This window comes from Ilyonectria robusta (genome assembly GCF_021365365.1).
Source record: "Ilyonectria robusta strain PMI_751 chromosome Unknown BGZ61scaffold_1, whole genome shotgun sequence".
NCBI classification, from domain to species: Eukaryota; Fungi; Ascomycota; class Sordariomycetes; order Hypocreales; family Nectriaceae; genus Ilyonectria; species Ilyonectria robusta.
In genome coordinates, this window is record NW_025764435.1 from 2,865,324 (window position 1) to 2,892,304 (window position 26,981).

At 54.6% G+C, this 26,981-nt stretch overlaps 10 protein-coding genes and 1 non-coding gene across 11 annotated transcripts; 8 read left to right on the plus strand and 3 right to left on the minus strand.

Moving 5' to 3' along the window:
* Positions 1 to 2,775: 2,775 nt before the first annotated feature.
* On the plus strand, positions 2,776 to 4,269 carry BGZ61DRAFT_337818 (galactosyl transferase GMA12/MNN10 family-domain-containing protein; the record flags this gene model as incomplete). The annotated part of the gene is made up of 3 exons (XM_046239077.1): positions 2,776 to 3,178; positions 3,235 to 3,523; positions 3,585 to 4,269. 3 exons carry the CDS (start codon positions 2,776 to 2,778, stop codon positions 4,267 to 4,269), a joined length of 1,377 nt encoding a protein of 458 aa, XP_046112448.1.
* Positions 4,270 to 5,693: 1,424 nt separating this feature from the next.
* BGZ61DRAFT_20037 (uncharacterized protein) lies at positions 5,694 to 6,594 on the minus strand. The gene has a single exon (XM_046237906.1). It carries the CDS (start codon positions 6,449 to 6,451, stop codon positions 5,954 to 5,956), a length of 498 nt encoding a protein of 165 aa, XP_046112449.1. The 5' UTR covers positions 6,452 to 6,594; the 3' UTR covers positions 5,694 to 5,953.
* A 2,171-nt stretch (positions 6,595 to 8,765) lies between these two features.
* BGZ61DRAFT_525754 (concanavalin A-like lectin/glucanase domain-containing protein) lies at positions 8,766 to 9,782 on the plus strand (the record flags this gene model as incomplete). Its single annotated transcript, XM_046252822.1, has 1 exon — positions 8,766 to 9,782. The coding sequence occupies one exon, from the start codon at positions 8,766 to 8,768 to the stop codon at positions 9,780 to 9,782; it is 1,017 nt and encodes a 338-aa protein (XP_046112450.1).
* A 577-nt stretch (positions 9,783 to 10,359) lies between these two features.
* Positions 10,360 to 10,431, plus strand: BGZ61DRAFT_t12. The gene has a single exon. It is a non-coding gene; the product is annotated as a tRNA-Gln (tRNA).
* Positions 10,432 to 10,950: 519 nt separating this feature from the next.
* BGZ61DRAFT_20128 (uncharacterized protein) lies at positions 10,951 to 11,762 on the plus strand. The gene is made up of 3 exons (XM_046237920.1): positions 10,951 to 11,118; positions 11,182 to 11,313; positions 11,375 to 11,762. The coding sequence occupies exons 1-3, from the start codon at positions 11,068 to 11,070 to the stop codon at positions 11,660 to 11,662; spliced, it is 471 nt and encodes a 156-aa protein (XP_046112451.1). The 5' UTR covers positions 10,951 to 11,067; the 3' UTR covers positions 11,663 to 11,762.
* Positions 11,763 to 12,678: 916 nt separating this feature from the next.
* On the minus strand, positions 12,679 to 16,183 carry BGZ61DRAFT_582767 (major facilitator superfamily domain-containing protein). The gene is made up of 2 exons (XM_046256297.1): positions 16,004 to 16,183; positions 12,679 to 15,188 (listed from the first exon to the last, which is right to left on the minus strand). The coding sequence occupies exons 1-2, from the start codon at positions 16,063 to 16,065 to the stop codon at positions 13,175 to 13,177; spliced, it is 2,076 nt and encodes a 691-aa protein (XP_046112452.1). The 5' UTR covers positions 16,066 to 16,183; the 3' UTR covers positions 12,679 to 13,174.
* Positions 16,184 to 16,346: 163 nt separating this feature from the next.
* BGZ61DRAFT_20148 (uncharacterized protein) lies at positions 16,347 to 18,562 on the plus strand. Its single transcript, XM_046237922.1, has 4 exons — positions 16,347 to 16,767; positions 16,825 to 17,091; positions 17,151 to 17,492; positions 17,543 to 18,562. Exons 1-4 carry the CDS (start codon positions 16,589 to 16,591, stop codon positions 18,456 to 18,458), a joined length of 1,704 nt encoding a protein of 567 aa, XP_046112453.1. The 5' UTR covers positions 16,347 to 16,588; the 3' UTR covers positions 18,459 to 18,562.
* Positions 18,563 to 20,330: 1,768 nt separating this feature from the next.
* On the plus strand, positions 20,331 to 20,777 carry BGZ61DRAFT_471082 (uncharacterized protein; the record flags this gene model as incomplete). The annotated part of the gene is made up of 1 exon (XM_046248166.1): positions 20,331 to 20,777. One exon carries the CDS (start codon positions 20,331 to 20,333, stop codon positions 20,775 to 20,777), a length of 447 nt encoding a protein of 148 aa, XP_046112454.1.
* A 764-nt stretch (positions 20,778 to 21,541) lies between these two features.
* Positions 21,542 to 23,169, plus strand: BGZ61DRAFT_438769 (uncharacterized protein). Its single transcript, XM_046244283.1, has 3 exons — positions 21,542 to 22,286; positions 22,341 to 22,999; positions 23,050 to 23,169. The coding sequence occupies exons 1-3, from the start codon at positions 22,007 to 22,009 to the stop codon at positions 23,074 to 23,076; spliced, it is 966 nt and encodes a 321-aa protein (XP_046112455.1). The 5' UTR covers positions 21,542 to 22,006; the 3' UTR covers positions 23,077 to 23,169.
* Positions 23,170 to 24,071: 902 nt separating this feature from the next.
* Positions 24,072 to 25,087, plus strand: BGZ61DRAFT_438771 (40S ribosomal protein S18). Its single transcript, XM_046244284.1, has 3 exons — positions 24,072 to 24,194; positions 24,328 to 24,458; positions 24,516 to 25,087. The coding sequence occupies exons 1-3, from the start codon at positions 24,156 to 24,158 to the stop codon at positions 24,814 to 24,816; spliced, it is 471 nt and encodes a 156-aa protein (XP_046112456.1). The 5' UTR covers positions 24,072 to 24,155; the 3' UTR covers positions 24,817 to 25,087.
* On the minus strand, positions 25,088 to 26,195 carry BGZ61DRAFT_438773 (putative ribosome maturation protein SDO1). Its single transcript, XM_046244285.1, has one exon. It carries the CDS (start codon positions 26,030 to 26,032, stop codon positions 25,106 to 25,108), a length of 927 nt encoding a protein of 308 aa, XP_046112457.1. The 5' UTR covers positions 26,033 to 26,195; the 3' UTR covers positions 25,088 to 25,105.
* Positions 26,196 to 26,981: the final 786 nt, after the last annotated feature.

Sequence of the window (26,981 nt, forward strand, 5' to 3'; positions counted from 1 at the left end):
TAGCAGCCAGGTTGTTGTTGAAATAGGGTTATGGTCAGACACGGCTGCAAAGCTTGGTGCCAAGTTGAGAGAGATGCTGCGTGGATTGAATTCCCATTGAAGAGTCATTTACACCCACGGACGTTATCCCTACATAGCTAGCAGTTGAAAGCAGTGACGAGTCTCGCTTCTGAAGAAGAAGAGTCGCCGCCGAGTGGAGTGTTACCACTGTGGCTCGGTGGATGCAGAGTGGTGTCCACTAGCTGGGCGGCTGCGAACCAAAAAGCCACCGAGAGCGGTTGGACCCCTGAAAATCGGAAAAGTGAGCCACCAGAGCCAGCAGGTCCCTTTGCTTTTTCCGGCTGCAGGTACTGAATATCGGTACTCTTCTGCACTGTCCCTAGCTTTGTGGTTTGTTCGATGTTGATTATTTGCATGCAATGGTGTTTGTGCATCTGCATTACGGTCTGTAGCGGTTTTCTCCTCGTCAAATTACGCACGGGCAAACAACCACCAAGCAGACACCATGCACACCAGCGAGCCCAGCAATAGAGCAAGATAGCTAGATAGCAAGACAGCAACAAGAGAAAAGGAAAAGAAAAGAAAAGAAGGGTCTTTCCATTATTCCAACGTTCCAGACCTGTGGAGCACAGAAAAGGAGCACGGACGGGCCACCGAATGACCTAACATAACCCCTCTTCAACGCTAAAACCATCCCCTCCCACCTAATAGTCAGCGCCAGGATCACCTGGGCGTCCGGGCCCGCGCGTGGATGGGCTCAATGGAGGAGGAAGAATGGGGCGTGAAGACACTAAAGAGTTGAGGTGCGCCCGCCACAAGTCTCGGATTGCTTCTGTTTTCGGATTCGGGGCTCTGACTCCAACTACCGTACCGCTCTTTCTGTCCTTGCGCCATGCCCTTTGTGATAGCGTCGACTGTTTGCAGCCTTTCATCCATCTGCTGGGCTTATCGTCGACCCAGTTCCCAGGTCCCAGGATGGCCCAACGGGTTGTGGGCAATCCAATCCCGCCTTGCCGAGAGCCTTTCTATTTGGCACGCCAGGGAATTTTAAGATTGGAAAAAGAGGGTCCTCGCTGCTAGACGTGCTTTAGCCGCCTCGCAGAACGGTGAAGGTGGCCCATCTGGATCAGTGCATCTACTACGGACAGCGCGAGGAAATTCATGACTCCCTATTGTTGCAGTACTATTATCGCAGAGGACCAGTGCTATGGAGTCTGTCCAGATTGCGCCCCTGTAACCCCCCGCCTCCGTGCCCACCGTCACCGAGCACGTTGGCGATTTAATTACTTCTGACCTGGCCGGTTTGCCGGTTGTCTTTGGTTTCACCCCAGGTCCAGCTCTGGCAGCCGTCTTTTTCCCTTCCAACATCCCTCCCGCTCTTTGTAGGGGACGAGCGCAAACGGCGACACGGCGACACGGCGACACGGCGACACACGACAACCACCAACGACTACGACCACCACGACCGACGACTCACCACTTGCATCACATCAGACCGTGTCGCATTCGGCACCGCATCGCATCCCCTGGATCTGCGTTGCACAACAGCATTACGTCGCATCGCATCGCATCGCTGCCCCCCGTGCACCTGAATCCTCACAGTAAACCAATCCGCCCCTCCATCGCACTTCAATTCAACCGAGATTCGAAGTACCAGTCCACCTACCGACCGACAAAGCCTCCCCGTACGACCCCAGGATCTCGATATTCGTGCAATCCAGTGCAAAGCACGGCATCCGTCCCGTCAGCCTCGCATCGCAACTGTCCGTACTCGTGCATCGCTTACGGATTACCTGTCATCGCGACAGAGCGCACGCAGCCACATCTCGTGTAGCTCAAGACACCATTCGCTATCTCACTCGTCGACTCGCCGAAACCCAAAAACCTCCCGCTCTCGATCCGTCAAATCTCGTGACTTGGCGCTGGGCTGTGCCTGAGCTGAGGCGAAACTGATCAATTCTGGTCTGCCCTGTTCGCTAGTTACAGCCAGACATCACCACTCCGTCTACGTTTCACACCCGCCTCCACATCCTCGCCAAAGTCGCAGGCCAAGCCACCTGCAGTAGATTCGCGCTTAGAGCTCCCGTCGTGCATCTGCGACTACAAGCACCGCTCCCGGGTCTCGCATTCACACTCCGTGCTCCCCTCTTGGGGCTCCCCGGCGCTGTCTTGGCCCGATTCGCTCGCTACTTGCTCCAAGCACAGGCCGTGTCCGTCGCATCGGGCGACCTCATTCAAGCTGGCTTCCTCACGGCCGTTCGGCGGCTCTTCGAGCTCTTTCAGCGACCGCCCTTTTCGGTCTCACCATCGCCGGCGCTCCTCCAACGGCGTCACCCTCAGTCTGAGTGAGCAGCGATCTGGCCAGTTGTTGACCATCGATCCTCGGATGCCGCCCGGCTCTCGCCATTCATCACTCTCCCCAGTTCTCGGTACGTGGTTCCCCCAATGCTTGATTGCGCGGATGTCTCATACCATGTCTTGGTTCCGTCCTTTGTCTTTCCACTGTCTCTCTCCCTGTCTCACCTCTCACGATGCGCTTTCGCCTCATCTTCCCGCCTCGGGTGTATCCTCATCCTGTCCCACTCTCCCGCAATGCCGCATCTTGTTCAATCCTTCAGCCCAAGTCGTGTCAATGACATGTCCACTTGTCCTCCCATCACCCATGCACGAACCGCCTACGTCTCAAACCTGCATGACATGCACCGTCTCCCACTCGCTTGCTGCGCTTAGACTAACCAGCGCCCTTGCCTCTCTCTAGGTACCCCCGTCGATAACATGACCCTCTCCCGCAGCCCGTCACCCGTCCCCGGCGGCGGCTGGTCAAGTCCTGGCCTCAACATCAACAGTGGCAGGTCCAGTCCTTCCAACATGACCGGCGGTCCAGTCGCATGGGAGTCGGCCAAAATGAGGCATCACAACCCCAATTCATATCCGTCCTTCTCGACACAGAACAAAGGATTCTTCACCCGTCACATGCGCCGCATATCGAGCAGCCTCCCACGCTTCAACGGAGCGTACGCAGAAAAGGAGCATCTGAAGAGAACACAGCCGTGGTTTCGAAAGGTGCCTTTGGCCGGCAGGATACGATCCATCTATGGGCGCATGGGCAGGAGGCTCAAGTTGATCTTACTCCTCCTCCTCTTGCTACTCCTCGGTACTATAATATTCTATAATTCCCGTGAGTCTTACCTGCCTCTTCCTGCCTGCGTTCTCCTGCTAACAAGTAACCTCTAGCGCTCGTATATCACTGGCGAAGAGCATCGTTCGGCGGCGGAGGCAACAAGTTCGTCATTATCCTGGCTGCCAACGTTGGAGGTGGTGTCATGGAGTGGAAGGGCGCACGCGAATGGGCCATTGAGCGTGACAGCGTGCGGAACAAAAGGAAATACGTTGCGAGATGGGGCTACGACCTGGAGGTTGTCGACATGGGCACCAAGAAGAAGTACGCACACGAGTGGAGAGAAAGCTGGGAGAAGGTCGATTTTATCCGGGCGACCCTGCGCAAATATCCCAAGGCCGAGTGGTGAGTCTCCATAGACGCGCGTCCTCCCCATTCTCCTGCGAATGCGACTGACCAGATGCAGGGTTTGGTGGCTGGACCTGAACACGTTTGTCATGGAGCCCTCTTACTCATTACAGGACCACATTTTCAACGAGCTAGAGAGTCACATATACCGCGACATCAACGAGTACAACCCCCACAACTTCTCGCATCCATTTACGGAGCATTACCTGGATGCCGATGCACGTAGTCCCGTTGGCGATGGGAAAATCAATTCTGTCAACATGCTTCTCTCGCAAGACTGTGGAGGCTTCAACCTGGGTTCCTTCTTCGTCCGGCGCAGCCCGTGGATCGAACAGCTTCTTGATGTCTGGTGGGACCCCGTGACGTACGAACAAAGGCACATGGCCTGGGGCCACAAGGAACAAGATGCCCTAGAGCAGCTTTATTCGACGCAACCTTGGGTCCGCCAACACATTGGGTTCCTACCACAACGCATGATCAACAGCTTCCCACCCGGGGCGTGCAACCAGAATGCGGACTCGGACGGCAACTATCCTGCGGATGACGCGGTCCACTACAGCGGAAGCGACCGTGACTTTTTGGTCAACATGGCGGGATGCGAATGGGGCCGCGACTGCTGGGGCGAAATGTACCACTACCGCGAGTACAGCTACTGGCTCAACCGAAACCCTTGGGAACTGTTCAAGGAGGAGTTGGTGGCCGTCATCTGGTTCAAACTCACCGGCCAGAAGGTCAAGCTGTAAAGCAACCATGACGAGGCGGCTACTAAACCGGACACGACGTACTTGTTTAAATACTGCCACGTTGGACACGCGACAATTTGTTGCCAGGCGCATCATTAATTTCGAAATGGCGGAAGCCGTTGGTGCTGGCGAAGCACCTTTTGTTTTTATATTCATTGCTCACGCGACGGCATCGCATTGGCGCTGCATTTTATCGGTTGGTCTTTTCTGGGATGCTTATACCCTTTTCCGCAAAGCATTAGAAAGGCAGGATGGAGAGGTCACCGGACACCAGGTCCAGACAATGAAGAGGGCCGTTGTAGCATTCCGATGCTGCGGTTCAACTTGGAGAAGGGGGTGTTTGTGACATATTTGTGTATTTCAAGACGGGATGAACTGCATGTCAGTGTTCTATGATGGAGGGGGGCAAAGAGAGGGGGGGACGTTTCATTGTATAGCGCATGAGAGGATTAGGAAAAGGGGAAGGGCTAAAGATGAAGGGCGACGCTGTGTCAAACGGAGAAAGGCCAAGGAATCAGCAAACTTCTAGAACCGGCCCGGAACGAGGAGGCTGATGTGAAGGATCGGCCCGTGTTTGAAAGAGCAATCAGCAAACTGCCGGCTCAGAGTGTATGGGGGGATTTTGGAGGTCCTGAGGAGATCTCAACCCATTCAAGATGATACGATGCATGTCGTGACTATGGACCAATTCTGCTTATTACCGAGTGACAGCGGCTATGGTGAGGCAAGTCAATGTCAGAGGGCAAGCGAGCGAAACGGAAACGCCCCATGACCGCCGAGCCTTCAATCTAACCAGGCCGCGGCGGCTACAGTACAAAGGCTATCCCATGCCATCCTTTACGATGCTCCGCTCACAACTAGGGAGGTGACAATATACCCCCCGCAGAGAACCCCTACACAAAAGCCGACGATCGATCCACGGCCGCGGGATCCGAGTCCTTGCTCTCGGAGGCATGGCCCGGAATGGCCCGTGTCGGCCGATCCGGAGAACAGCAGCAATGTGTCTGAAACGGAGATGGGGAGATGCATGGAGAGATGGCGAAAGAAGGTTATTGCTATAAATGGGACGCGTACGGGGATGCAGGTGAGAAGGAAGCTGGGATGAAACCCGCTCGCAATGGGACTCGCTTGCGTTTCAAACATAGGTGTGTTCATGTGCGGCATAGTGTTCGTGAAGATGCATCAACCTGGCGTAGGGCTGCTGCGGTTGACGGTTGAAGATATTACGGCATCTCATCCTTCGTTGGATCCTTCGTCAGGAGATCCTTCGTTGGATCCTGAACCGCGCGCCAAACATGCAGCGTTTGTCAGTTCTCAAAGAGGTAATTCATCAGCCCGATCAGGCCACGTACGATGTAGTAGCGCAGCCGCATAATGCGCGAGTATCTATTCCAGGCATTTAGAGCGCCTAACGGATGCAAAGGATGCAAAGCATGACGCCTCTTCCGCGGGTTTCTCTTTGTCTACTACTTACGTAGTACGTCCGTCTTTTTTTGGAGCCTTCCTTTGTAGCCTTCCTTACCCTACACCTGCATTTAGGATCGGCGTCCTCGTTCCACTCCGGCGGCAGCATGTGAGTGCCAGTTGGAGGCGTGGTGCCGAACGGTGGAGAGCGGACTAGGGTCGTTTCGGGGCATGGCAGGGGCTCGGCGAACGACGTCCTTAGGTGCGCGCGGCTATTAATCTATCTGGAAGCGCCATGAACGGTGAGAAGGAAGCTGGTAAAGTCTATCATGATAGCCCTACGGTGGTAGTACCCGGTGTAGAGAGCGCATGGAGCATGTGCGGCGGTAAGCTCGCATGAGGAACAACCAACATTCCGAGGCAGAGGCTGGAGGATTTCCTGCGTCACATGTTGAGATGAAAGGAGAGACAACGGGGGGGGGGGGGGGGAATGTTTTTCGTTTGAGCGAGGCTGGTTTGTCGATTTGTGGTCTAATGCCCTACGCAAGTGCGTACGTAGGGGGCCTGCGCAAGCCTCTCGAGGGCGTAGGGCGAGAGCAGATAGCGGATAGCTGAGAGAAAAGAGGGCGAGCGAGCGAGCAAGCGGGCAGAGGTTGGTGTGGACTTCCCCTGAACCATGTCGCTCTGCTGTAATAGTGTCTCCGTGTCTCTGGCCACAGTGGCATCTCGACGTCTGTGTGCTTCGGACGGAAGCACGCACGCACGCACGCACGTACATGACTGCTCTTCTTTCGTTTTTTTCGTTGGTCTGTCGGTTCTAAGATCCGGCTGCCCCCAATAAGAGCGGGCGTGTGCGAGGAAAGACGGGGGACGAAGTGTTTCGTTTTAGGTGTTTGCCCCGTTTCAAGGCGCATCGCTTGGCGTCGTATCATCCGTCCCATGCCGTCCCATCTCCATCCTCCTTCTGCCTCGGGGTGTTAGTGGGTGCGTTATCGACATCGGGTGTCCCGGCAGCGCCAAAAAGGGACGGGGGGGAAGGGAAGGGAAGGGAAGGGAAGGGTCCCTAGTCCTCGGGCTCGGCAGCAGTGAGCCAACGTACGCTGCTGGGTTGGTGCTGTACGTTGGCGTCTTGGGCTGTGCGGAGGGGGAGGATTCGTAATATCCCGAGTTGTTTCTTTTTCTTCTTTTCTCTCTCTGAGTTGTTTCCCTCCTCCGACTCCCTTGATTCGAGGCCCCGGCCCGCGCGTCCCTTGCGGAAGATGTCGTGGACTCGCAGCGGGATGGAGCCCCGAGCCGTTGGGACTGCGCGTTCTGTCCACGATCACGATCCACCGGTCCCAGCGCCAAGCTTCAGTGTGGCGGGGGCGTTTCCTTGCACGTCTCTTTGGGTGTCTGGCACGTTTTCCAGTGGACCGTCCCAGGGTTACAGTGACTGACGGTTCTCGGCTGGGTGGTGGCCCCCAGCGAGTGCCCCCAGCGGAGTGGCCCCCAGGCAGCTTCCAGGCGCCAGTGACAGGCCCAGTGGGGGCGACCGCCGCAGCCCGCGCCTGGCATGGATCCAACCTCGCTGCGGCGATTGGCCATAGCGTAGGTAAGTATGCGGCGGCGCTACCTCTACCAAACTCGGAACAGTCCAGTGAGTACAACAGTGGAGCCGGCCCTGGAGCGACCACCCCCTGCCACGATCTTTGCCCCTGGACGGTCCGACACGGGCGGCTGTACTGTATGTACCTGGGTGGGTGGGTAGGTACCTAGGCTGTGAAGGTGAGCGTCTCGTGTTCCTTAGCTACCATCGATCCATCTCATCCCAACCCTCGCTAGGTCTGGACCAGTACCAGTACGAAGGAGGTCTAAGCAGGGAATACTACCTACTACTACCTACTGTACGGAGTACGTACGCAGATAGTTGCAACAAACTCCCCCTGCGAGCAAAAAAACCCTAAACAACGGCTGCCCGCCTCGCAGGACAAGGGCCGCTTCTGCCTCGTGATTCGCCCAGATCTGTCCGGCACTAGAACCTGTAATCCAGGAACGGGCACCTTATGCGGACTGGCGTCGTGTTTGGTGGCTTGCAGGCTTGCAGGCTTGCAGACGAGAGAGGCAAGAGAAGAGGCTCAGGGGGGGGAGGGAGGGGCGTGGGAAACCAAACCGACAAAGAAACCATGCATAGAAACGCACTTGCCCGCTACGAGGGAGCAGGGACGACCTTTTTCGGCGCCGCCTCTTGACTCGCGAGGTTGGTTTATTTGGGGTCTTTTCGGGGGGCCGGCTGCTGCGAGACACAGACGCAGACAGAGACATTCCCGTATACCACCTAGCGTGCCATGTGCCGGCGCGATATGCGATGGGTTTGGCTGGGTTGGCCAAGCTGAGCTGAGCTGAGCTGCCTCTACTGTATACTAACTACTACGTACGTACCATGTACACGAGGCTTGCGGATATGCCAGGGGCTGCTGCTTTCACCCAACGCCATCCCCCGTCGTTTGAGGCGTCTGAGCCAGTCGTCAGCCAAAGACCGACTGTCTCTGAACCCGTATATAGTTGGGCCACATTCCCCCGTGAGGCTGCCTCCTCTCCCTCTCCCTCCTCAGCGTCTGGTACCGCATCCGTCCTTCACCCTCTCTTCACCTCTCCCTCACCCGATCCGTCACCTCGCCGTTCAATCCTTCCGGCAGCTGGCACGCCGTCATTGTTTCGTTGCTCACACAATCTCTATTGACTAGAGACCCCCGTCCATTGGCCCAAATCCCCAATACACACTGAGCATTCCTCAACACGGCCATTCATTCATTCATTCAGCCTTGCTAGTCAAGCCCCCCGTCCCCAGCCCTTGAACAACTCCATTGTTGTTTTTTGCATTCCTTTTCAAGGCGACGCCTCGTGGTGCTTATACACATACCGCCACATCCCCTCATTGACGAAAATAACGACCCAGAAGACCTGATACCTGCTCTACTTGATAATTACTTCAAGTATCCTTCGTTCGCAAACCCTAGTGACTGGCTTCACTCGTCTTGCTACGATCCACAATCCTTTTCTGTCTGTTCTTTCCAGCGCTCAAAGCGACAACTCCACACTCAAAATCAGCAACTATGCACACCTCAACTGTCACTCTCGGCCTCACGGCCCTTCTCGCCGGAGCCGCCCAGGCCGCCACCTACACCCTCAACACCACCTACGATGCCACCAACTTCTTCACCTCGTTCGACTTCTTCAACGAAGAGGACCCGACCAATGGCTTCGTCGAGTACGTCAACGCCGAGACCGCTAACGGCGAAGGTCTCGCCGGCTACCACGACGGCGCCATCTACATGGGCGTCGACACCACCACCGTCAACCCTACCAACGGCCGCAAGTCGGTCCGCGTGACCTCTCAGGCGTCCTTCACCCACGGTCTCTTCATTGCCGACATTGCCCACATGCCCGGCAGCATCTGCGGAGTCTGGCCCGCCATGTGGTTCTTCGGACCCAACTGGCCCGCCTCTGGAGAGATTGATATCATCGAGGGCGTCAACACCCAGACCCAGGACACCATCACCCTCCACACCGGCCCCGGCTGCTCCATCACCAACGAGGGCACCTGCGACAGCACCACCCTCAAGGAGTCCAACTGCAACGCGGGCGACGCCGGCACCGGCTGCGGCCAGAACACCGCCGACAACCAGAACTACGGCGACGGCTTCAACGACAACGGCGGCGGCGTCTACGCCATGGAGTGGACCTCGGACCACATCTCCGTCTGGTTCTTTGCCCGCGGCCAGATCCCCAACAACGTCAAGAGCGACACCCCCGACCCTTCCACCTGGGGCCTGCCCGCCGCCCGTTTCGCCGGCGGCTCTGGCTGCGACATCGACACCCACTTCATGGACAACAACCTCATCTTCGACACCACCTTCTGCGGAGACTGGGCCGGCTCTACCGATGTCTGGAACAGCAACGCCGAGTGCTCTGCTCTCTCCTCCACCTGCAACGACTACGTCGCCGCCAACCCGGCTGCGTTCACCGAGGCCTACTGGCTCATCAACTCCATCAAGACCTTCGACCAGACCGCTTCCAACTACACCGTCAAGCGGGCGACTCTCCACAAGCCCATGCCCTACCTGGGTTAAGGTGCCCACTCTCACAGCATTTACGAAAATGATATCTTTGGAGATGGTGGAAAAACAAAGGCGGGGAAAGGGATGGTGTCTTTCAGAGATACCCGGATCTGGATGCGGCGGTCGGAAATGGATTCGACCAGGGACACCCAAGGCGTTTAAGTGGTTGATGATGATTTTCAACATTTTGGACAGTTTAAAGCAGGACATACGTCAAAGTCTTCACATTCGTTGTACATATAGATCAAGCTTCGTGGCCGTGGGCAGCCATCTCGAGGTCTGCACCATCTGGAGCGAAGCCATCAAATACGAAGAGAATTTTCACTCTCAAGTCTCCACAAGCAGCTGCAATGAATGTCCCGACTCAGTCGTAGTGAAAGTGATGATTGTAGTTGTGATAATGAAGTAGTCGTGAACTTGTGGTGTTAGTCCACTTACACGGCCGGACCCGTACCTCTGCCCTATACCCACTTCGGCTGGAGGCTGTCGTGTCTCCACTCCACAGTCTATCTAGTGCGCACAAGCACCACCAGCAAAAATCAAGGCTTCTTGAGACGAGGATTCTGGTCAGGGCATCATCCAATTCCATGGTTTCGTGGTCTAACGGTTATGACTGCGGATTCTGATTCCGCCAGCGAGGGTTCGACTCCCTCCGAGACCTCTCTTTTTGCCCTGGTGGGCCGCTTTCGTGACATCTGTCTTCCCGCAGCACACGGTGCTTTTGCCAGTTAATTACAGGGCCATGAATTCCTTTTTACAGGCGCCTCTGCATTTCCGCTGGACTCAATGGCAATGGGTTGGTTAGATCTTGGATGTTGTGGCTGCCTCCACTAGCTTGGCAGTGCAAATTAGCCCAGGCGATCCCCTTTGAGACCCTCCAGAAAATGCAACTTTCGGAAAGTCCCAACAAGTCAGAAACCTCTAGGTTGTCAGTCATGGTCTCTCTCCCAGCTAGAAGAATGAGCGTCGCCGTGCTTCCAAAATCGGCAATTTATATAATAACGCCGTCAGCCTGGGGTTGTGGGGCCCAACAACGCTCGACAGGCCTCCGTTAGGATCGAGGCGTTATGCCAATCTAACATGCCACCCCTGGAGAAAGTGATCGGTGCAATTGTCTGATTGGCAGTAATGTATACCTAGTACACGTGTGAGAAGTTGTTGGGGCTGAATAGTTTTATATAAATATCCAGGCATGCGCTCAGCTTCACTCCTCACTCCTCAAGCCTCCAACTCCAACTTGATCTGACTCCTTCAAAAGAACCTCGCAATTATATCTACAACACTCCCACCATCTACAATGGACTCCCTGTTTGGCCTCGATCTCTCCCGAAACTACTCGTATTTCTCGGTATGTTCCAAGTTGCATTGATCCGAGGTCCTTCATCGAGCTTCTACTCAACCACAACGCTAGGTTCCCGCTGCCTTCTTCAGTGCCGCGTTACCACACGCCTACTCGGTTCTCTCGTCACGGGTGCACTACGACAATGCCAACCCTCGTAACCACCAAGAGCGCCTTGCCAAGTCTGAGACACTGGACAAGGTGGTCAGTTATTGTCTTCCCTCCTCCGCCACTTATCTCGCTAACAGCCGCCTCACCGTAACAGAAGCAACAATGCATGCTCCGGGCCAAGGCCGCGTCGGCCAACGGCTTTGAGACACTGGGCTTATATGCTACCGCCGTCGTAGCCGCCAACGTCACGGGCGTTGATGTGCGGACCCTCAACATGTTGACGCTGGGGTACATTGTCACCCGCATCATCTACAACGTCACCTACATCTGGCTGCAGAAGAACCGCAAGTTGGCTGGAGTGCGCAGCGTGTCCTGGGTCACGGGCATTGCGCTTGCCGTGACTCTGTGGATCAAAGCCGGGAACAAGGCGCTGGAGAACTAAATATGTATCTTCTCGCATATGGTTGCTTCTATAGACGAGTACTGGATAGACGTTTAGACACGTAGGGCTAATAACTGAATAAATTCCCCTCTCATATCAATTTTATCTCCCACAACCTCATTCAACAGATTTCAAGGAAGAGATAAGTTGCCGTCTCCGGAAATAGGCAGTGGTGAAACATGATTGATTTCCGTATCGGCATGGTGACACCACTGACGTTGCTCGCCCGCTGACGCCGGTGAGCCTCTCCAACATACGGTCAGCCTGCAAGCAATTCGCTTAGTTGTGCTCCTTGTCCAATGTTTGCGTTTCTTCTATCAAGCACGGGATCCAGGCTAAAAAGGGGAGCGTGATCTACCAATACCGGCTGTGTTACGGTACTTCTACTTCGGAATAGTATAAAAAATCATTCAGCCCAGCCTTCCCACACTGGTCTTCAACGGCATTGAATCACCAACATCATTCATTACGCTTCCAGGTACGTCATTTCACTCTTCGAATCACATTCATAGGCGGGATGATTAACACGGATATAAGTCTTAATCCGCCTCAATACACCATCGGGCTTCGATTTCTCCATCATCTTTGCCTCCTCCCAGTTATGCAACAATAGCAGCAGCCTGCCAGCTCACTACAATGCTCTCGTTCCGCTTCTTCACCATCTTCGTAGCCTCCGCCAGTGCCATGGCTCTTCCCCATGACAAACACACCATCACCACACCACCGTCACGAGCGACCACCAGCTCGTCAAGCATCACAGCTCGCACCCACTCCATCGACTGTGACTACAAGTACTGTGACGGTGACACGTCATGGTGTTTCTACTTTGCCCCATTCACCACATTCGACATCAGCCTGGGACCGCTTCCTGGTGAGACGAGGACATCACTGGGACCTTGTGGGACCGCGGTGCCAACATTCTGAAGATGCATTGGGGCTTTTGAAGGCAGTTTGATGGGTGTGGAGTTGGGTCTGGGTGGTTTGATAACAATATTTGGCCATGAGGAACGGAAGGACGGACTAGAGCGGGTGTGGTTCGAGTCTATAACCTCTATTATTGATTCCATCCTCAGTTTGATGATGCATACAACCCTGTTATTACTGTCCGAGAAAGTACCATGATCCATGCCAAGCAGTTTCAACAAAATCATTAATAGTTCCTTTATGTCCCTCAGCAGATCAAGCATAACAGTGACTTCAATTCCGAATGTGTGTATTCTTGTGTCTGTTCAGCAAGAAAGGCCAGAAGCGGGAACATAATCAATACAAAAGCAACAGTGTTATATCCCCCATGCTTATGACATTGGAGTTGTCGAACTCATTGAGACCGACATATCTTGGATCTCTAAGTCTTATCCAAAGTGTATTCCAGTGATGCAAGTGACCCAAATCCCATGTGCGTAACAGCGAGTGGCTGTGGCCCTCCGGCCAAATGCCCTAGTTGCTCCTCAAAACCATATGCAAAAATAAAAATACCATATTCATCAACCGAGCGCCAATTATTATGCAAAATCAATGCATCTCTGCACCACTGAAGCTCTTGTTCCTCGTCAATGTTGCCTGCCCTTGGCTTGCCCTTGACAGCCGTTCATAGCTAGACTTCCGACTCCATGAAGACCCAGGCCGGGATGTGACATCCCGACTTGCCTGGCCCTGTTCTGCTTCAATCATGGCATCGGCTGGCATTGATGCGTCGTCTTTGATCTTTGCGACGAAGAAGGAGGACAACAAGACACAACCACCGCCAAGAGCGAGCACTATCGCAATGCTGTGGTCGCCGGGCGTACCACGAGGTTTCTGCCAAATCTTGAAGATGATGCTGGAACCCACAGTCGCAATGATTTGGGGGGCTGCGATAGCCATGTTGTGAATCCCGAGGATTACTCCAGCCTGGTCAATCTCCTCATCTTCTTCTGAGCTTTCACTGGACTCTCCATTCTCATCTGCCGCGGCCGACGAAGAAGCGCCATCGGCACTTGATTCAAGATTCAGTCTCCGAAGCTTCTGCGCCCGAACTAGGGCATCACGTTTGCTAATCTCCGCGCTGATGATGGCCCACGGCGCCCAGAGAGTCATGGCCCATGTGATACCGACGAGGCCGATCAAAGCCGTCGCTGCCTCCACAGTTCGCACAAGGACGGTACAAGCCATGGCTCCGGCAAAGAGAACTAGCGACGCAAACCATGCGCGCTTGAGCGTGAAACCGGGGATCCTCAGGCGATCCAACCATGAATGCCTATCATCATCATCGTCATACTCCCTGGCAGTATCCGACTCTCCCAGTCCTACAGTTGTGCTAGGTTGCACATCATAGGTTGGTGCAATAAAAAAGGGAAGGAAGACATTAGTGAGTAGGCTCACAATCGAGTTCACGAGCAAAGCAAAGGTGCCGATGCGCGTTGCCTGCTCATAAAGTTTATCGAGCTCAGCCGGTGTCATATGGGGATTCTCCTGGAGGTAGGGTTCGACGTAGATTTCTCCAATGTACGATGATGTGTAGAAGAGTAGAGGAAAGAAACCAATCCATGCAAAGAACTGGACCTCACACACACGCTTGATCTGGGGAGGCAAGCGCTTGATGGACGTAAATATGGTGAAGAAGAAGGATATGACGTTCGGCCTATCCTTTTGAGCAGGCCCGTCTAATCGAGGGTCCCGCTCGTGGATGAGGGTGGTGCTCACGAAAATTGTCGCAGCAAGGGCGACGCTGGCGATGGCGCAGAGGACCTGGAACTGAGTCCTCCCAAGGAACCATAGATACTTCGGGAGGTCGGTATATCCAGCAATGTATCCCACGATATTACCAAAACCAGTGATCCGGCTAGCCATCGCATTCGCAGCCTCTTGCTGATGAGCTGGCGCACAGTCAACGATGAAAGCGCGGATGGCCGCCTGGACAGTGTTGATTGCAAAGTCCAGCACGTAAATGCCGATAACGGCAACGACGATAGTAATTGTCTTGACGCTGTCGGACTCGGGGTTGGCACCAAATATTCCAAAGAAGCTGGCGACGATTTCCTTTGTCCAGGCCAGAAATAAGAGAGATATGATGGTGGCGATGGCACCGCCTGCCATGAAGGGCTTCCGCTTACCCCAGGGCAGACGGCAATTGTCACTCAGCATGCCGACATATGGCTGAACCAAAGTGCCCGTCAGAGGCCCTGCGATCCATACCAGGGCCATTAGGGACTTGCTCAGGCCAAGCGACAGCAGATATGGCGAGCCATTGGACAATTCGACAGACCAGGCGATCTGCAGGCCGCCAATGCTGATGGTCAGCAAGATGAGGTACCAAACGCTCTTGGTGTTTTGGTTGTCATCCCCATCGCCGAGCCATGTGTTTTCATCCGCGAGGCCATTTTGCTCGTCGCTGGCGCTGCTGAGGAGAGGGGATCGTTCGTTGGAGCTCTCGGCCGGTTGGTCGAGGGAGCGGTTAGAGGGAATGCTTGCGCCATGGTGGCGCGTCGAAGGCGACGCTTGGCCAGCTTCACGAGCGCCGGCAGCGGGTTCGGAGGACGACGTCATTCTAGGACGAGGTATTCAGGCCGCGGTAGCCGCAGTCATTGAACGGATGGCGGAGCTCGGGGCTTGGGGGTGATGGGGTGAAGTTGCCGTGACGTCGCGGGTTTCGGAAGAAATGGAGCCGGCCCAACGGCGACAGATGGAAGCTCCAAACGTGGGGTGTAGCACCAGCGCCGGGATATAATATGAGAACGAGGACTTCAGGTCGGTGAGCAAGAGCGCAAGGGAGCGCGAGTATGCCAAATATGGATGCAAAGCAAGTCAGATCGATGCCATCAGGTGGTCCCGCTGGGAGGCCGTCACGAGACGCAGACCAGGTGCAAGCTGAGCCCTTTCGTTGGTGGTCATGAAGGTCATGATGGCCAAGGCTGTGTCAACTGCAGCCAACCGAACGGTGCCGTGTGGGATCAGCACGGTGCCTGGTTTGGGTCGTGCCGGGGGCCTCACAGGGGCTGGGCCGCGTTGGGTTGGCAAATCAGCGGCACGTTCTCGTTCCTCAGAAATGACCAGATGGTGTGCTCGATGATGAGTGCTCCAAGTGCTCCAGCGCTCAATCTGCCGAGCTGGCTTTCGGTGTCATTGTCCCGTCACAGCGGTCATGGGGTGCGGGGACAGAACTTCTCTGATCGTCAGCTACGTAGGCTGGCGAGAAGAAACACAGAGCGAGCCAAGATCCAGGCTGAAACTTCATCAGCAATGGGAAACAAGGATGACCACAATCCTAGACTCGATCTCAATTTCCTGCTTGTTCCTGACCATGGATATCCCCCAGCTGCAATGCTGCAGATCATGACTGGGGGCCTATGACGCAATGCCTACCCTACATTGGTGTTGATGATGGGCATCTCAAACTGAACTACTCGCCCAGCGAATGATCCCATATTAAAAATTATAACAGGGCTAGGGTGTCTTGAAGGTGGTGGCTAAGGGGATAATGCTTGTCAAAATGGCGGTACTTTGCTGTCAGGCAGCAGCTGCACAATAATAAACATACATCACAAGACAGTAATCACGAACTCACCAGGATAACCCACACTCATAAATCACAGTAGAGAGGTTAGACGCCAGACCAAAAAAGACGACGACTGTTACACATCCGTAGATACACCAAAGTCGCTCTCAATTTCCAAGCTTTCAGCTCGAAATAACACGCAAATAGATACCACTCTGTTGCTGAAGTGACTTATCTCCAAAGCCCATGCGTCGATATCGATATCGATATCGTCATGGGTGCCAACTATTCACGTGGCGCCGACCAGGGTGCGCGTAGCAGGATTTGGGACCCAGGGATGATGCAAGCAGGCCAGGCATCGCTTCCCCATCAAAATCCAACTCAGATGCCTTCTGTGGTTACTGAACACCGAACCTGAACGTTTGCAGTCCGTAGAAGACCGATTAATCCCGATGTTTCCAGCCACGCTGTGGCGCTGGGCAAGCGTTAACTTGCACCCCACGGCGGTGCCCCTCACTGGCTCGTCTTCCGTCATCGATTCGATCGTCCACACAAACGACTTCAACAGCGGCAGCGACGAAGCATCGCAGATTATCATCATGGCGCCTGTCCAACTTGAACCAGAGACCAGGTGCGCGAATATTTGCATCCTTGACTCTCCTCCCGGGGCTTAACACTGCTTGTCTAGGTATGGCCTCGTTGTCGCCGTGGCTAGCCACCTCTTGGTGGCGGGCTACCTGATGGTCCAGGCCGGCCGGAGTCTCCACTGGGCCTATCGTGGCCTCGGCCCGTCCCAAGATACTCGAGGGCGGATTTCTCGGAGAAAGACGCTGTTGCCCATCTTTGCCGGCCTGGCATTGTTCAGCTTGATACGGGCAGTTTATGGTTCCGCATCGTATGCTGTCTTGTCTTACAAGGTCTGGGCTAGCGATTCTGGTGTTGAGTTACCCGCTCGGTATGTCAACCAACCCCCATGGAAAGCAATAAACTGACCACCCATCTTATTGGGCACAGGTTCTATGGGGACAAAGGTATTTTCCCCTTCGGAGAAAATGCGACCCGTGTTCATATTCTGCAATGGTTAAGTGATACACCTATTTATCTGGATGCCTTTGAGATCATCGCAGAGAAAGCTCGGAGATTCTGGTGGGGACAACAGCTTGACTTGGGCTTGGTATCATGGAGCATGCTTCTCGCCATCGAAGGACGGCGTCGGAACATCCCACTCCTCTGGTGCTACCAGTTGCTCGGGCAGTTGGTATCCCTCGCCTTTGCCCAGAACGTATTTTTCGTGGCAATGTTGCTCACACCGTCACCACTCCCGGTTGAAGTCAATGGTTCCTTGCCTCTCTCACGGTATGATGCCCGACTGCTATCATCGTCGAACTGGCACTGATGACCCACAGATACGTTCGTATGAGGAACAAACTATTTCCTCCGAAACCTGCCGGCTGGACACCACATGTGCTAGTGTTTTCTACCATCCTGGCCCTAAACTTCGTGGCCATACTGTCGATGCCGTTTCAGGTCAACACAGATCTCTTCAGATATTCGGCCATTGCGACTCGGTCTCTCAGCCTTGCTCCTCTAGCTGTATATCACATCTTGCCCACAAGCTGGGGAAAGACGTATGAGGATCCTCACGGTGCGTACGGCACTTATGAGCACCTGTTCCGGGCCATTTCTCTGGCCAGCTTCGGGCTGCATGCCCGGGCGTCGGTGGTTGGATTGGCTTACAACGCCCCCGACGCTTACTACCACCGCCACAGCGTTCATCTACCTTTTGATGTAGAGCAACGATCCGCTTGGGAGCGGACGACATCCGCGTTCGGGAGGGTCCTTGGAGCTATAGCTGATCATCCTGTCGTCGGGGCCGCCGGTTGGGATGTAATTCTCTCGAGCGTCAGCATCGGCTTCTGGGTAGCAACTCGGGCGACCGATGTGTCAGCCATTCTGGCATCAACAATACCTGCCTATCAAGGCCAAGAGCGAATCAAGGAAGAAACAAATCCGGAGCCAAATAGGGTGACACGTGGACAAGCCAAGGCATCGATGGCTGGCGGCGTCGGAGCACCCTCGGCAGACGGAGAAGGGGCTCCCCTGAGGCGTCGGGGCAGATCGCGAAAGATCAAGCACGAAGATCCGAGCGGGAGCGCCTACGAACCATCGCCGAGTGAAGTGGCTGCCACTGATGAAAGCGATGTGCCCCCAGGCGATGGACTAAACTGGGAATCGGCGGCTGTGGTCTGGGGCTTGACTGCGCTAGGGGGGCTGGGCGTCGGCAGTGCCGGGGCGTTTGGAGGCGAGTGCATTGCACGATAGGCGCTACAGTGGGCATAATTATTATTAATTAGGGGATGACATCCTGTGGAAGGAAGCCCGGGGCTGTACCACGTTCCTACGGACTTCACACCGCACGGCAAGGGTGGGAGGAGGGGGGGCGAGGTTTTGGGGCAGTGGTGCACTGGTGAAGACTTGGCTGATCGACGCTAGCGGGTACGATATGCAGTCAAGGTTTGACAGTTGCATATGTACTTACGTTGTAGTTTGCGTATTGTCGGACCGGGATTGAATTTGAATGTCTCGAGATGCTTCCTTTCCAGTTTCTCGCTCCGAGTTAGTTCTGCAAACGGCGCGGATCTCATCGTTGCAGAATCACGGCAGCGGGACAAACTCGGCCTTACCTGCGAGCAAGTGACAGTGCGGACCCCAGGACCGTCTCCGCCTAGTGTCGTCGTGACCCCGTCTCTCCACCAGAACCCCGAGTCCACAACAGCAATTGCAGCAGTGGATTGAGGGGAAAATCTGGGCCTCCACGGCTGGACTGGTTCGCCGGCCCCGAGAGCATGGGAGGGTGGGTGGTAGCGAAGGACCCAACGGCAGCCCCTACGGAGGACGCTGAAAATTTGCGGACACCCTCCGCGAAGAGCCGCTGTGACCCTGGAAGGCGGCGAGAAGCCAGCTAGCCGCTGATCAATCTTGGAGGCTGCGTTCGGAAACAGGAACAGAATTTTTCTTCTTCTCCTTCCTGTCTCGTGTCACACTGGCCCTTTCATTTGTCCGAGGCGGCGCCCTCTCGGGGGCAGGCAGACGGCTCGGCCTTGTGGTGTACCACGTACTGCGTAGCACGGTGGAAGGTCGCGGCCGCCGCCATTTTAGCCCCTGGAACAACGGTCCCGAGAGCTGGCAGCCGGCCAACGCTGCCTTGATAACGTTGTCGTCGTCTTGCATCGGGTCTGCTCTAATCAGCTCCAAAAGCCGTCGGGAACAGCCCGGACAGGACAGGGCAGACTAGACGTGGTGCATATCCGTCAGTGGCCCGAATAGCGAAGTCCGTATGTACTCCGGAGATCCGCAATCGCCGTTGACTGACCAGAGGGGGCCAACCACGCACCAACCCTGTCGTCTTGACGCCCTGACGCATGCAGGATGCGCCTCGGCTCCCAGCCAAGGCACCAAAGGCACCAGAGGCCGGCTAAAAAAAAACCACCACGCTTCGCCTGCCCCTTTTGAGCCTTGGGCGCTGGTGGTGGCGTGGCGCACCTAGGCTGTCCCAGGCTGTCCCAGGCTGTTCCAAGCCGCCCCAGGCCGCCCCAGGCTGTCCCAGACCACGACGCAAAGCCTCCGCAAGCCATAGGAAGCCCCGGTCGTCGACAGGGATTCTCCAGTCGGTTTATCGCGTCCGTCCGGGGCCCTTGCACATCAGGGTCATGGCTGACTTCATCGAGCGGGTCCTTGCCCGTAAGCCGCCGTGAACAGCCCGAATCCTCCGCCCGCTCCTCCCACGCAGCCATCCACACCACATGGCCACGGCGACCTTCTCACGAAATGTGGCTGCTCTGTTGCCACTATGGACCCCCCCGGGTACTTGCTCTTCCCTGGCTGGTCCTGGACGAAACGGTCTTTGTTCTGAGGGGTTTTCTCGGTTTCCTTATTTCCTTATTTCCTTGACACGTACCTAGGTAGTAAGCGTAGTATAAGGTTGCGGCATCTGCTCCTCAATCCTCAGCCCTGAGTCCTTGATCTTGAATTCATCTATTAAACGTCCCCCCCGTTGATTGATCCCCCATCTTGATCATCATCGTTACTCAACCACCGTTATTCAACCACAGTCACCACTCATCGACTGCACTTCTACCTTCGTCTGCATCCACCTCCGCCAACCCAACAATCTACCTACCTCAACTCGCAGCCATGGCCATTCGAGAATCCTTCCGCCGGGTCTTGCGCCGATCCGATGAATCCGACGCCTCCTCCCAAGCAGACTCAACCACCATCGCTTCCTCATCCAGCAAAACTTCCGTCTCGTCCAAGTCATCTGGATCGCGTCTGACGCGTACACGAACATGGACCTGGGGTTCCAACAACAAGCAGACCCAGGAAGCCGCCCAGGAACGCAAGGCCAAGAGCAAGCCGAAGAAGCGCATCGTCCACCCGAGCGAGAAGCCCCTTACGGAGCAGAACCTGCGTCATCAAGAGATGCTATCGCAATTCACCTGGACCTTCGGTGCATCCAAGCCGGATCAGGTTGAAAGCGACAGCTTCATCGGCATCAGCCCCTGCTGCACCCGAACACCCAGCCTCGCCGACTACGACCCCAGCGGCGATAGCGATGGCTCATCGTCATCTCAGGACTCTTAGCTGCCGTAACCATTCCATTACGGGCAAGGTGATCGCAAATCAAGCGGACACACCGATTCTCGACGCCAGTTCCAAAAGCGGGATCCAGTTGAGAGTCTAGACTGCTACCACCAAACACACTCACCACCAACACTCGCCACAATACGCTAATCACCAACCACTCACACACCCACTCGCGCGCGCCTTGGTACGGTACCTACAGCGCAACACCTCTTCCGCCGATCAGAAGCCACACTCGCCTCCCGATCAGTGTCATCTCGGCAACTGCCGGAGCACTCATCGCCAAAACGCGGGACGTCGCCCAGCGACGCAGAGACGCATGGGTGAGGGGATCTTGGCGTGTACCCTCACCTCAATTACGACCATTTTAGACAGAACCATACACCAGACGACCTTCAAAGCAGAGCGCATCGGTCGGTTCCATCGCAGGGCCTATGGAACATTCATGGATCAAGGCAATACGGGGACATACTAATTTTGATTGATACAACGCAACACGAGTAACATGTATTTTTGGGCTTTAGCGATTTGGAGACAGGGCATAACATATATTAAACATGGGGCCATGGGCTGGGCATAGACACCAGAAGGCGGCGTTCAATTGATACATCCTAGACAATGGGGTTTCATCTTCGATTTTCGTTTCCGAATTCCTGTGACAAAATAACTTTCCGTGCCCGTGAAGCCACCATGACTAGCTCGATGCTGGTCTAGACCGTCTGGCGTTTTGCATAGGTATTCTTAGCTCTTCTTACACTTGCTGCGTTGGACCCAGGCACAAGTGATGCAGTCCCAGATGCTGAGTTATGCGCGACATCCCTGGACTGGTGAGTAGTGATTTCTTTTCTGCTAGACCACCTATCGCTATCAACTTCGCAACTGGACTTAGCGGGCAGCCAACCAAGTCTCCCCTAAAGAAAAATTGGTCGACATTGGATCAATCATGGCTCTGCTCCTTGACTGCCTTGGCCTTTATTGGCAGCAACCGAGATTTAGTACGTCACGCGGAAGGCGCAACAACCACAGCGCTCCTGCCACGAACAGTGCCCCCGACGCTCTGATTCAGCGGAACCCGGCGCTCGTTGATTCAAGCCTTTCGCCTTGAACGAGTGCCTGAGGTCCTCCGAATACCACCTTCTCTCTTGACCTCAATCCAAGGCCCGCGGACCTGCAAGAAACAACAGCCACCGTTACGACCTTCGTCACCCAGGCTCTAACCACCAGACACAATGTCGTCAAAGTCATGGTACATGCTCAAGATGAAGTCAGTACCCGCAAGATATGGCTTGTCGAGGAACATCCAGACCCTGCTTCAGGCGCTCGACAAGTTCTACACAGGGAGCATTGATGCCACCGAGCTGGGTCGCCTCGTTCGCCTTAGCCCAAAGCGACGATCTGCGATTGCCGATACCATTTCGAAGTGCGCCGACATGATCAAGAGGGAGCCCGAAGAACTCAAGACATGCGTCGACATCATCGAGATGTGCACGGAGATTCTTGAGATTGCAGGTGAGTGCCTGACTATGTCGGAGCCGCGCATACAGGCTAACAACATAACCTCAGACCGACCAGTCCCAAGCCAAGGCTTCCCATTCATGAGACTACCTATGGAGATTCGAGATACAATCATGGACCTCATGATCGACAATGTCTTCCGAGCAAAGGGAATCAAACCTGCAACCAAGAGAATCACATGCAACTGTCCGAAGATCGAGCGAGACTTTTTTCTTCAGACACCACAGATGAAGGCACTACCATCACTTCTCGGACCGGCACTCAACCGCGAGTTCTTCCGCATCTTCTTCCGCAAGAAGAGCGTCCGTTTTCGATGCTGCTGTGAGATGCTGAACCACCTCCAGCACAACGGGCAGCTACTCCGTAATGTCCGCCAGATCAAGGTCCATTGGTGCGGCCCAGAATCTGCAACCGCCTTCAAGAAGCTGTCTGAGTGTACCAAACTGGAGGGCCTGGCACTCAGCATCTCCAAGTCAACCCTGGCGCACCTGAGCGAAAGAACGGACCTGATGAAATCATACTTTCCGCTTATTTACCGGAATATCCGAATAACAGATGTCCTGGGGTTAGATGAACTCTTGGGTCTCCGGGGTCTGCAGGAAGTGTCGGTCCAACATGCTCAGACCAAGAACGCGAATCTTACGGTTGAGATGGACAGGGCCAATCTGGCGGAGCTTCTGTCGACTCTGCTAAAGCAACCGAAGGAGGTAAGACGTGAGACAATAAGTCTTACGTGTTCAGAACTGACGCCATGTAGGAAGACAACATGTCGGTTGAGGAGTGATTGGTATTCAGGCGCACAAGAATCGACACGGAACCAAGTTTTGTCATATGGTAGTTGTATCACATACGAGCTGGACAGGCATCACAATTCACTGGCTGGGCAATAATGGTTTGCTAATGGTATAGTCATTGAGGAATCTACTTAGCGGAGGCATCACTCGAACCATGCGAGCACATGGTGCTGAACACTGAAAAGAGTGTGTACGAAATGTAACAACAGATAAATTACGGAAAGTCTTCATTCGGTGAATTCACTCTAAAGACCCCGTACTCAAAAAACGGTGTGTTCATCTTGTCTCGTGCCTGCACAAAGTACGGGCATCCGGCTCAAGATCAGTCGTTGCGACTGGGCTGATCGAGCAATGGCATAAGACGACGTGGCAATTGCGCCTCGGGCGCGTCACATTTGAGCAAAGACCTACCGTAGCAGTAATCCGCGATTATGATACAGGACTCTAGATGGAGAGTTGAGCGGAGGCGGCGCGTAGCTGCTCACATGGATTCGAATCGGGTTTGTAGGGTACAAGGAGAGAGAGTTAGGGATTTCAGTGAAAATTTGAGGCGGCTAGGCGAGCTCTTAGACAGGGGCCAGTACTCCACACTGTGTTTCAAGCGCCTCAGGACTTAATGTGTGAGATGAGTGTGAAATCGGTCTCTTGCACGGTACGCGCAATCCTAACTCGACTAGGTACTTCAAACTCAAATCGTCACATAATTTGGAAATTTAACGGAAATGATTGCGAATTATCCAGACGGCAATTCATCATAAGGCAGCTGAGCACTCTCAGATCTCGTAAACTCACATCTTAGAAAGGCCCTTCTTGGTTGGTGTCTCGAGGTGGAGAAGCACAGTGCAAGCGACACAGTCTGTACAGACCCCAAACACTGTCCTAGGTCACCAAGTTTATCACGTGTCCTGCCGCGAATTAGTGCGCACCATTCTTGCCCTACTCGCGACCCCACAGGCTCGAAAATTCACCACCTTAAGCGAGGGCGACGAAATCTCCGCCTTCTTACCTTCAACCCCGAACCATCGAATCCTAACGAGCACAAGGCAACGACCTATCGAAGTTGCCCATCATGTCGCTCGTAACGGGAGAGAAGTCGAACTTCCAGTTCGTAAGTGATCCCCTCCGCTGATGCATCTTCGACGTCGTCGCCACCACCGCCGCGCTGGCCTGCGCGGTCCCGGCTTCGCGAGACCTGGATCGGCCACAACGAGGAATTCCAACATGATTCTAACAGTGGGCAGATTCTCCGTCTTCTGAACACCAATGTCGACGGAAAGCAGAAGGTCATGTACGCCTTGACCAAGATCAAGGGTGTCGGTCGCCGATACTCCAACTTGGTTTGCAAGAAGGCCGATGTCGATCTGAACAAGCGGTATGGGACCCGAGAGCACCACAGGCGAGGACGAAATATACTGACAAGCATCTGCAGCGCCGGTGAGCTCACCTCCGAAGAGCTCGAGCGAATCGTCACCATCATCCAGAACCCCACCCAGTACAAGATCCCCAGCTGGTTCCTGAACCGACAGCGTGATATCGTTGACGGCAAGGACTCTCACATTCTGGCCAACGGTGTTGACTCCAAGCTCCGTGATGATCTCGAGCGCCTCAAGAAGATCCGCGCTCACCGTGGTCTCCGACACTACTGGGGCCTCCGTGTCCGTGGTCAGCACACCAAGACCACCGGTCGCCGTGGCCGAACCGTCGGTGTCTCCAAGAAGAAGGGTGGTTAAATATAACAATGGTGTTGGTATTGGGTGGACAGGCGTGACGGCTGGTTTCTCCATCTTTTCTGAGCATTTCGAGAGGATTGCTTTGCGGCATACGCAGCTAGGGCTGTACTCTAGGTCAGAGTCACGAATCAAAAGCATTCAACAACAAATGTTCCATTGGATGACGGAAGGGGTTCTTAAAATATTGCGTGAACTCATGATATGATCGGTACACAGCGATGGTAGACTCGGGTGCGCATTGTGGACGCAAAAGGGGTTTAAGGCATGAGGGTATCTTGTTTTCATCATCTTAATCTTCATGAGTGACGGCCATGTCTAGAACCTCGACTCGTCCTTGACCCTTTGTCTCGTTGCCAACAAAGTCGGACAGGGCTTTCAAAGCTCCCGGCTCGACGAATCCTACTACTTCCCATTCAGAGCCTACCACGTCCTGGCTCTCGACCTGCTCAACGAATCCCAGAATCATATCCTTGACTGTTCCGGGGGCCTTTTGCTCGCCCTCGTCATCCCTGTTTGCTCCCTTAGCACCTCCCTTGACAGACTGCTTGAGGACATTGGTAGTGCAAGCAATTCGCAACCTCATGCGCGCCCTCGCAACCGGGATGGGCTGGTGGGCGATCAGGGCCTTCATGGCGTCGAGGGCCTGGCTCTTTGCGTTCTTAGTCGTAACCACACCAGTCCAGTTGTGGTCCTTGACTCGGGGCTTGGCCTCGCCATCGTCACCAGTCGCCGGCGTCCCAGTCCCGCTGCCGGCAGCGCTCTTGTCGGTGGTAGCGTGCGCCTGGGAGCTCAGCATGTCGAGTGCCTTCTCAATCATGCCGGAGGTATATACTCGTTTGGTGCGTGGGTCGACGAGTTTACTGGCGACAATGCTGACGACCTCGTTGTGAACACGTTCGAGTTGGGCCGCGCGTTCCTTTTCTCCGACTTGCATCTCGCCTTTACGTAGGATCTCGAGGATAATGTCGTTGACGGCTTTGCCCTTGCCGAAGGCCTTGTCGAGGTCCTCGCGGGGTGCGGTCTGGCCCTTGGAGACGTTGAGGAAGACGTTGGGGATCTGCAGGACGTTGTCGAGGTCCGTCTCGATACCGGAGCGCCACTCGAGGAGCTTGTTCTTGTAGCAGGCCAGTTCAAAGCGCTTCTTGCCCTTCTTGAGGCGGACGAGCGACACGTTGGTGAGCCGGATCTGGTTGGAGGGTTGGTTGATGCGCGACATGGTGGGCGGGGTGTATTGCGATTTGCAAAAAGAAGCAAATGAAGGACAAGAAGAAATGCAAATAAGACAATTCAGCTGGCTGGGATCGCTTTGTCGTCTGGTCGTCTGGTCGTCTGGGCGTGAAGTGGGATGGAGGAATCAGTCCTGGAATAGTCAGGTAACGTCAAAAGTGTTTAATAAAGCAACTGCACTTTTTCCTTCGACCCCGCCATCAAGCGCAGAAGGCACAGCGCTGGGGAATTTCTTGCGCAATGCCCCACTCATCCTAGATCGGAAAACTGGAACCCTCGTCATTGAGTCACCAACGATCAAAGGCCTACGGAGTGACTCGGCGTCGACCCTCTGTCGTAAATTGTGACTCTTGGACGGCTGAAAGGCTCAGACAGGCTGGGTATCTGGCATCGTCGCATGGTCAATGCTGCTCTGCTGCCTGCTCGTCTCCATTTGGCAAGTGAAGGGATTTGTGAAGTACGAGGGCTGCTAGCAATACGGGTCCTGGCCAGAAAGACTTGGACGGGCCTGATAACTACTTAATTATTTCCTGAAGTTCGTTTGCAGACAGTCAATGGGTAAGCTAATTCACTGCTCGAAGCCGAAAGGTAGCAATGTGCTCCATTCTCCGACCATCAACAGCGCTACAAGGGGCCAACAGGGGTTAGATATCATTTTATCCTCCGGGTCTGATAAAGAACCCGATTTCTGGGCAGCGTGATATCATGGGAGATGAAAATATAGGAGAGTCTAATAATGATATTTAAATTGATATTGTGTCGGCTTCTTGGGCGGGAGATCAGTCAGCCTTCATCCAACAACGAACGTAGCAAAGCATACTCGTTCCAGACGCCACATTCAGCTGACAATTTCCCCCGAACACATCTACAAGAGATGTACACAGGTACTTATGTGTTGTGCCCACAACTTGTTCGGGATTTTTCGCTCCCGTTTTCTA

Bases quoted from the DNA above. Each gene is read 5' to 3' on its own strand.
- BGZ61DRAFT_582767 (XM_046256297.1), bottom strand. From the start codon at position 16,065: ATGGGATCATTCGCTGGGCGAGTAGTTCAGTTTGAGATGCCCATCATC. The intron at 15,189-16,003 runs GTAGGCATTGCG...ACCTCGTCCTAG, and splicing joins ATCATCAACACCAATGTAGG to AATGACGTCGTCCTCCGAAC.
- BGZ61DRAFT_438771 (XM_046244284.1), top strand. From the start codon at position 24,156: ATGTCGCTCGTAACGGGAGAGAAGTCGAACTTCCAGTTC. The intron at 24,195-24,327 runs GTAAGTGATCCC...AACAGTGGGCAG, and splicing joins AGAAGTCGAACTTCCAGTTC to ATTCTCCGTCTTCTGAACAC. The intron at 24,459-24,515 runs GTATGGGACCCG...AAGCATCTGCAG, and splicing joins GATGTCGATCTGAACAAGCG to CGCCGGTGAGCTCACCTCCG.
- BGZ61DRAFT_20128 (XM_046237920.1), top strand. From the start codon at position 11,068: ATGGACTCCCTGTTTGGCCTCGATCTCTCCCGAAACTACTCGTATTTC. The intron at 11,119-11,181 runs GTATGTTCCAAG...CCACAACGCTAG, and splicing joins GAAACTACTCGTATTTCTCG to GTTCCCGCTGCCTTCTTCAG. The intron at 11,314-11,374 runs GTCAGTTATTGT...TCACCGTAACAG, and splicing joins CTGAGACACTGGACAAGGTG to AAGCAACAATGCATGCTCCG.
- BGZ61DRAFT_438773 (XM_046244285.1), bottom strand. From the start codon at position 26,032: ATGTCGCGCATCAACCAACCCTCCAACCAGATCCGGCTCACCAACGTG.
- BGZ61DRAFT_20148 (XM_046237922.1), top strand. From the start codon at position 16,589: ATGTTTCCAGCCACGCTGTGGCGCTGGGCAAGCGTTAACTTGCACCCC. The intron at 16,768-16,824 runs GTGCGCGAATAT...CTGCTTGTCTAG, and splicing joins CAACTTGAACCAGAGACCAG to GTATGGCCTCGTTGTCGCCG. The intron at 17,493-17,542 runs GTATGATGCCCG...GATGACCCACAG, and splicing joins GGTTCCTTGCCTCTCTCACG to ATACGTTCGTATGAGGAACA.
- BGZ61DRAFT_438769 (XM_046244283.1), top strand. From the start codon at position 22,007: ATGTCGTCAAAGTCATGGTACATGCTCAAGATGAAGTCAGTACCCGCA. The intron at 22,287-22,340 runs GTGAGTGCCTGA...ACATAACCTCAG, and splicing joins GGAGATTCTTGAGATTGCAG to ACCGACCAGTCCCAAGCCAA. The intron at 23,000-23,049 runs GTAAGACGTGAG...GACGCCATGTAG, and splicing joins TGCTAAAGCAACCGAAGGAG to GAAGACAACATGTCGGTTGA.
- BGZ61DRAFT_20037 (XM_046237906.1), bottom strand. From the start codon at position 6,451: ATGTACGTGCGTGCGTGCGTGCGTGCTTCCGTCCGAAGCACACAGACG.